At 37.8% G+C, this 8644-nt stretch overlaps 1 protein-coding gene across 2 annotated transcripts; it reads left to right on the forward strand.

Annotated features, from left to right (window-relative positions):
• On the forward strand, positions 766–1288 carry LOC107641931. 2 transcript variants are annotated; one of them, XM_021103520.1, is made up of 2 exons: positions 766–1156; positions 1222–1288. In XM_021103520.1, exons 1-2 carry the CDS (start codon positions 781–783, stop codon positions 1236–1238), a joined length of 393 nt encoding a protein of 130 aa, XP_020959179.1. In that variant the 5' UTR covers positions 766–780; the 3' UTR covers positions 1239–1288. The 2 variants fall into 2 exon arrangements, with proteins under 2 accessions (XP_020959179.1, XP_020959178.1); XM_021103519.1 differs by having other exon boundaries at positions 1248–1284.

An 8644-nucleotide genomic window follows, 5' to 3' on the forward strand; every position in this document is an offset into this window, starting at 1 on the left:
ATTAAAAACAACATTGTGTTCCATATGCAAAAAACTTAACGATACGAAAGTTATTCTCAGCTTAGAAAAATGTTAAAGTAAAACGTGTATTTTGACACAAATCTTTAAAAAAGAGCGTATCTAATGGGTCAAATCTTTTTAAATTTGCTTTTATCTCATGTTTTGTAAGGTATATATAGTCTAAATCTACCAAAAAAAGAAAAATGACATAGATAAAATAAAAAAACAGTAGTAATTTATACTCTTTTTAAGGAATAAAGAGAAGGATACATAATATGATTTTCTCAATGGATTTTTAATGCTCTCTAGTTATAATATAAAATCTCAAATCCTAGAAGAAATAAGAAAACACTACAAGAAAAATACCCATTCAGCCACACTTTTTTTAAACTACATTTGAAAAGCGTAGCCTATTCATAGAATAGGCTACGCTTTTCTCCGTGTTGCCTTTTTATATGAGAAAAGGATACACAATTGTGGCATCATTTAAAAAGTGTAGCCTTAGGTATTTTAGAAATTACTTATAAAGCGTAGCCTTATCTAAATATCTATGAATACACTTTTCTCATCAAAGGAAACGCTTTTAAAGAGTAGCTTATTTATTCTGTTTCAGGTGCGCTTTTAAAATGTCTCATAATATGAGAATCCTCAATAAACACTTAGTAAAAAAATTTGTTGGCCCTCCCCCTTACTCACGCAGCAGTGCAGCACACACTCTCATCCTCACTTAGCATACCCAAACACGAAAGAGAGAAAAAATCAGAGAGGAGAAGGGAAAGAATGAAAGAGAGGACGACGCCGTCTGGGGATCCGCCGCCGTCGCCATCGTCGTCGAGCGCTAGTGAGAGAGAGAGCTCGAGGATGAGAGGAAACGCGATGGAGGAGAGAAAAAGGAGGTGCTCCGTCGCCGCTGAAGCTCCACCACCACTGCTAGGGCTTGTTCCAGTCGCCGTTCTGCCACCGTCGGGTTTCTGTGCCCCCACCGAGGAGATCAAAGGGAGGAAGGAGGGATGTATCGCCGCCTTCGTGCTCTGTCGCGGCGCTGCCGTCGATTGGAGCTCGCCGCTGAGCTGCTGCACCATCTCCAAGCCGTTGCGTCGCCGCTCATCTCTTCACTGTCACTGCTCAACACCATCGTCGTATCCTCTGTCACCAGGTAAGCATTCTATATTCTGTATCCTCTCTTTCTTGCTCATTCTCTAACTCGCTCTCATTTTGTAGTTCGAAGGTGTGTATGATTTTTATAGCGATGATGAACTGCAATGGCTAATTGAGATACAGAAGGTAGGTATCAATTTTCAATTGGTTCTGTGAGGTTTTTGGGTTCTAATTTTAGGTTTTCTAATTTTGGGGGTTTCGCCTTCTGATTCTCAATTTGTTATGATTCCTTTCTATGTTTGGCATAAACGGAAGTAATAGGTGCTGGAAATTTATACGTGCATGCTAAACTAGGGAAATCATTCTACTAGTCCTAAAAGCTGTGCATTCTTTTATACATTGAGAGGGGTTTGTTCTTGTTTGAGATTCAATGTGTTGAATCTGAGACATATGCATTTTTATATTTCTTGCATTTTTTTGTGTTCTGCATTTTTTGTGTTCTGCATTTTTTGTGTTCTGCATTTTTTTGTGTTAAACCAACATACTTTACCTGCAGTTTGTTCAAGTTCTCACGTAGCTTGCTTTCTGACAATTTAGATTTCTTTCAGCAAAAGAATAAGTATATCTAGTATGCTTTTTAATTCTGGTTTATTTTCATATTATGCTAGGGGTGATGCTGATTTTATTAAGCATATAGTCAAATATATTCTGCAGATAAAGAATTGCCCGTAGCAAATCGAAGGCTTGAGGTGAGGAATCTTGTGACTTGACTTAATTTGCTAAATTATACTTATTTCATGAATTCACAAATCAAAACATAACATTGTGTCTCCGTCTGTCTCCCTCATGAATTCACAGACAGTAGAGAGAGGGCAAGGAACAGAGGAATAGCCAAAGCACCAGGGAGCAAAAACAGGAGCATTCTTCAAGTTTTTGGCTCTTCATCAATCATAGCACTAAGAGAAAGAGAATGATGGCCAAGGAGGGAGCTGACTGAAGCTTAAGAGGGAGCTGCATTCCACTCACCCAACTGTTCTTCGAGTTTCTTTGCTAGGTGAGGACAGTGACTTTATCTTCTTTCTTTTCTCCTCTAATTCAAAATTCTGATAATTCTCTTGCTCCATTTTTTCTAGTTTATTCAATTTCTTTTAACACAACTACCACCACAAGCAAAGAGAGGTGAGTGATTTTCTCTCCTTTGTGTTTAATTTGGTCGAATGGCCTTGTGAAATGTAACCAAAATTCTGGTTCTTGGAACGGTTAAGGTTTGGGCTCAAGAGAAAAACAGGGACAAGTCTTGTGTATTTGATCAACAAAGAGGTAAGGGTTAGAATAGTTAGATATTGATTTTTGCTGTATTTGGTGATTAAATGGCAGAAACCTTTCCATTGAGTATGCTTATTCTCAAATAAGTTAGGCTACATAATATATTTATTGACCAGTCAGCGGCTTGATTCTTGGATCTGTATGTGAATGATTGTTTCTTTCTTAATCAGTAGTTTACTTTGTAGTGGTAAATGGTAATGTTCTAATAAACAAAAATCAAGTACTAATGGGGACTATTATTCATTTGTCTAGATTAGTTTACTGATTTTGTAACAACCTAATATTCAAATCCTTATGCTCGAGTCATAAGTCAATGATATTACGGTGGTACGACTCTCAGGTGGATTTTTAATATATAAAAGTAGGTAATTTCAAAAGGAGTATTAATCGAGAAGCCTGAAAAGAGTAGAAATAAAATCGCGAAGACGTATCACTCACATTTCGACAACAAAAGATAAACCGTGAAGCCGAAAGCGATATACGGACAAGGCGTAGAGGAGATTAAGAGGTAGATAACAGATAGATACATATAACATAAGTAAATAGCAACTAGTCGCGACCCACAAAGTTTAGGCCGGCTAGGGTACAGTATGAAAGTAGTTGACAATAGTATATCCTAATCTCTCCCGAAGGAAACATGAGAGCCTCTATAGGAAAATTCAAAAGAGTTCAATACATAATATAATCTTTTCAAAACAAAGGTGGAGAGATTCTAAGCAAAACACAAAGTAGAGAAAATAAAGACCTTCGCCGTCTCTCAGACGACCCACAACTCACTTCTGAGTACCTGGACCTGTATCTAAAAAACAAGAGATATATACAGAATGAGAACCCCGGCCCATGGGTTCCCAGTACAGTAAAAGTGCCAAATAAATACAATGCACTGCAATAAAAACTCACTAAGCATCCTAAACTCCTTCACCAATTACCCATCCTAGGTTCTCACTAATCCATGAATAGGCAACTATCATAAGGGAGTGCTAAATCTAATTCATGTTTCACATGTTTCCCAACTCGCTGACTCTTCCACAAATCGGACTCAGAATCATAAGCAAAACCATCACTAGTTGTTCTACCTCAACAATTCTATATCAATAAATCATACCTTCACCTAGAGCTAGTGAAACCACATCACTACGTCTACCCAGGGAGTTCAAATTATCTCATTCAATGATCATCATCATCATGTAATTGCATCATCGATTCATCTCAACAAGAACAGCCCTCAACATCTACCGGCACCAGCATGAGGGCCTCCCAGTTGTACAAACACAAGCAATACAGGCAAGTAATACACAAATAAGGTACAAGTAGAACAAGTAGCACATAATCAGGTAACATAGGATATATGATGTAGAAATCCAAAACAAATAGGCAAACCCAAACAATTCAAACATATGCAAATGATGAATGCCTGCCCTATGGCTGATGATATCATCTGTCGGTTATATAGCCAACCCGACATGTCCTGGTAGCTAACCATTGGACAGAAACACCCCTTGCGGAGCAAGTAGGTTTGAGCTACAACCCCCTTGCTACTGCCTGCTCAACCCAGAGCCAGTGAAATAACCACTACTGCGGCTACTACCCAGGCGGGTGTTTAAAAGCTCAACCTGGAGCGAGTGGATTCACCACTACTACTGCTACTACCCAGGCGTCACAATCTCTGACCTGGAGCAAGTGGGACAAACCACAACCCTTGCTACTACGCAGGCTCTCAAAACATATATTCGTTCAGTTTAAAAGCAATCATCATTGTTATCAAATCTCAAACATTAACCTGGAGCAAGCGGGATGAACCACCACCCTTACTACTACCCAGGTATCACAAATACACATTTATTCAAAACTCCATAATTAAACTCATTTATCATAAACATCATTTCCCGTCTCATACCTAGAGCAAGTGGACAACGCCACTGCCTACTACCCGGGGTCACACATCACATTTCAACATTTTCCATTATTATCCATTTAACACATTCTTTCATTAATCATATATGCTTTTATACTCAGACACAACCAATAATGGCTTTGCCATAACCCGGCAATAACTCAGCCATCCGGCTCATGGTTCAATCAAGAACCAGCCATTTATCAATAAATATAGCCCTTCGGCTCATGGCATACACGGTACTTCCACCGTCATCCTCCATATCTCATATAATCATCTTTGATCATCATTGATCGTAACTTTTTCCCTTGCTTCACTCGCAAGTTACCACATCCCCTAGCTCCTTTCTCATTGCTAGGCATATCATAATGATTTAATACATAAGGGGTGAGATCGGAGGCTTAGAAGCATGAGATTTGGCTTTTAAAACTCAAAAATCAACTTTGGCATGAAAACAGGGCCACGCGTACGCGCACTCCACGCGCACGCGTGGATGGCCACAAAACTCATCGACGCGCAAGTGTCATACGCGCGGATGCACGGATTGAAAAATAGCCAAACGGCGCGTATGCGTCAGCCACGCGTACGCGTGGGTGCACTTGCGCCCCAGGCACAAAACTGGCACAACTTTCGCACAACTCTCGGAAAATGGCTGGGCATTTGGTGCAGTGCATCGACGCGCCCGCGCACACCACGCGCACACGTGGATGGTGCCTTCTTGAAGAATGACGCGTATGCGCCAAGTGCGCCCGACGGACATAACTTTCTCATTTTAAATCATTTTTCGCCCGTTCTTTGAACGGCATGGACATACCGGATCCAATTTCTTTTCTAAACAAGTTTGGCACAAAACGGAAATCCGCAGTCCAAGTTATGTCCCGTCAAAGCATGCCCAAAAACCATGTTTTCACACAAAACCACAAAGTGCCATTTTCAAAACAAGCCATTTTCAACTCTTTTCAAAATCAACCAAAACATGCCAATTTCTTCCCTTTTTGAAATCAATCAAAATATACCAAAATCAACATCAAGCCTCCTCAACTCATACGTTAACACCTTACCACAATTTACAAAACCGCCATATAACCATTTTTACCCATTTCAAACAAATGGCTAAATTACAAACACATTAACATGTCATACATCCTTTCTCATCCCAATTTCCAACAATACTATTTCCAATCAACCATCATTATACATAATCAATATCATACTCACTATCACGTGGTTTCACCCACAAATCAACCTTAATCATTCCTCAAGCATATATCACAACATGCATATCTCTCATGCATCATCATGCCATCAAGGCATCAATAATCATAATCACATATATGACCACATAATATATCTCAACCAAAACCAAACATACCTCATCTACATAATTTCACCCAAAATTACCAAATTCCACACTTCAACTCCTCAAACCTTTTTATTCAATAACCAACCCAATCATTCATATATTCATTATCTGAAATTCATCCAATCACTTGTGTCATCATACAATGCACACGTCAACTTACCTTCCTTACCTCTTTCCGGCCTCCGGCCCAAAATTCACGGCCTCCGGCCCAATTTCACAATTTAAATGCATAAACCACAAATCAATACTCATTACCCAATACATCAAATTTTCAATACACCAAGTATACAAGGCCACACAATTCTCAACCCAATCATTAATTCACATTACATACCAACTATGTATATTAGAACCAATCATTTACACAATCCAAACTTAATCCTAGGGGCATCTAGCCTAGGAATTCTCATCACACCACACGGTACTTAAATGAAACTTAAACCGTACCTCTTGTAGCCAAACCAATTGAGCCTCTTCTTTGGGAGTCTTCACCAACCTTAGCTCCAAGCCTCACCAAAGCTCCTCAAGCAATACCAATCTCCCAATTGTGCACCAACATCACCAATACACTAACATAACCAATATCACATACATACAACAACCTAGGGCTCATAAAAATGACAAATCACAAGGGTTTGAGCACTTCTTACCTCAGCCCATATGAAGTAGGGATAGAACCCGCTTAGAATCCATGTTGGAGTATCCCTAAACACCCAAAATCACAAGATTTCAACACTAGCTACCCAAAAACGTGTAACAGTGGGGAATTTCGAAAACTGGGCAGAGATGAATGGAATACTCACCAAAAAACATAGATAGAATTGTAGAGGATGAGAAGAGTGACGCTTGGCCACAAACGGCTCGTCAATCGGAGCTCCGTAGCTCAAGTTATGGTGGTTTGAAGATCAAAGAGAGTTAGGTTTTCTCTCTTCTCTTCTCTCTTCCCAAATCAGCGCCCCAACCCTTCCTTTTAGGATAAAATGAGCTGAAATACTCATAACTAATGTTTATATATGTTGGGTTTGGGCCCACTTAGGCCCGGTTCACTTATTTTTGTTTGTTGGCCCAATTTTGGGCCAAAACCCCTTTAAGATTAGCGCTCTAAATCGCACTTCAAAAATTTCTACTTTCCCTAATTATAATTCCTCATTTCTTAATCTTATTTACTCATAATCAATTTTCTCAGCTGTAGTACCAGACAGATTTTAGCCGGTACTGCCGGTAAAAATTCTACTGCGCGCTTTTACGCAGAAAACTATGTTTTCCGACTCAGAAAAATTCACTGAATCCAGATATCATATTTAAATTATCAAATTCCAATTGCCAAATCTTCCAACCATATTCGCTCCTATTTAACTTATTATTTAATTAATTTTGGTTAGACCGGGTATTACAGATTTCATGTTAATTATTTTTGTTACATGTGGATTATATATGCTGCAGTATTTTCGTGGCTCATGGCAATTTATCAACTATTGTCAACTATTGAGCTTCATGTTCCTAAATATTCCTATCATTGAATTCAGCATTTGAAAGTTTGTTCTTTCTCTGAGACTGTGTCAACTGGAGTTAAAATTTGAGTGAAGCAAAAGGAACATATTTGTTCTTTATCTTACCTTCTGATAAAGAATAGAATAGTATTTTTATGTTTATCAATTTGCCTGATTTTTATTTTTGACATTAACTCCACCTTAAACAATTTTGAGACTCACACTTATTCACTTACAAAATCCACCAATATCATGGTTTTGCAGATTGACGAAGAGCTTCTTCAGGAAGTGGTTAATATGGGATTTGACAGAAATCAATTGGTTGAATCTTTATGAAATAGGATCCAAAATGAGGTCTGTGCCCTTCATTCTCTCCTTTCATGTCTTCTTGATTGTCTCTTATTATTATCTATATATTTCTGGTACTGTGGTAAACTACTTGTTATTGGATAACTGGTTCCATGTTTCTAGTGGCTATCTTGGAGTTGAGTTTCAAGAAACTATGGTTGACTCTTTACCTTAGATAGTTGACTCTTTTAAGTCTTAATGGATCTAATAATATCTCTTCTTCTGCTCAATATCTCCCACTTATTTATTTATTTTCATGTGGTTTTGTTGTTACCATTTTTGGTTAATGTGAGTGTTGAGCTGAAAAAGATTAATGTCTGTGTTCTTTTAGCAATTGACTAATGTTGTTGGGACCCTTCATTTTTAATGTTTTCCTTTAATTTTTCAATATGAAGTAAATGACCCTTTTTGCCTTGTGAACATGGAGGTTACTAAGGAAGAGCTTAATGCAAAAATGAGAGAAAAAGTTTCCAACTTTGGTCTGAGAAAAACCATGCAAAGTTTTCAACATGTTTGTGTTTTGTTTTGTGGCAGATGGGGCTGGTGATGATTTGTTTAAAGAGCTATGGAGGCTGTGCAGGACCATTAATGGATGTTCCTTGTGTTCAAGACAGAATTTTCTATTTCCCTCAGGGTCACATTGAATTGGTATGATATACGCTTCTTTACCTTGTTTCTGATTTTGTTTGTGAATTTCATTTTTTTCCATTTTTGTGCTATGTATGCTTTCAAATTTAAGCCTTAAGGGGTTTAGTAAGTGTTATATAATTTTGATTTTTTTCTTTTGTAGTTGCCAGAACCTACAGAACAAGATTTGAGGTAGATGAAGAACCAGAAATCTCCCAAATACGATCATCCGTCGAACAAGATATTTAAAGAACAAGATTTTTTTCTCTTTTATCAGAAGGTTAATAACTTTTATTAGAAGATACTTATGTAGGATACAATATTTTGGTTTTTTATAGTTTATTAGTAGTAAATTCTAAGTGGTCTAATGTATATTTGATATGGGTATGTTTAATTTAGTGTGAGATGTATGAATACTCATTTATGATCATCCCAATATTTTTAGTTGATTATAAATATATTTTGTTATTGGATAATTTTTATTATTTAAAGAATATT

This window comes from Arachis ipaensis, chromosome B05 (genome assembly GCF_000816755.2).
Source record: "Arachis ipaensis cultivar K30076 chromosome B05, Araip1.1, whole genome shotgun sequence".
NCBI classification, from domain to species: Eukaryota; Viridiplantae; Streptophyta; class Magnoliopsida; order Fabales; family Fabaceae; genus Arachis; species Arachis ipaensis.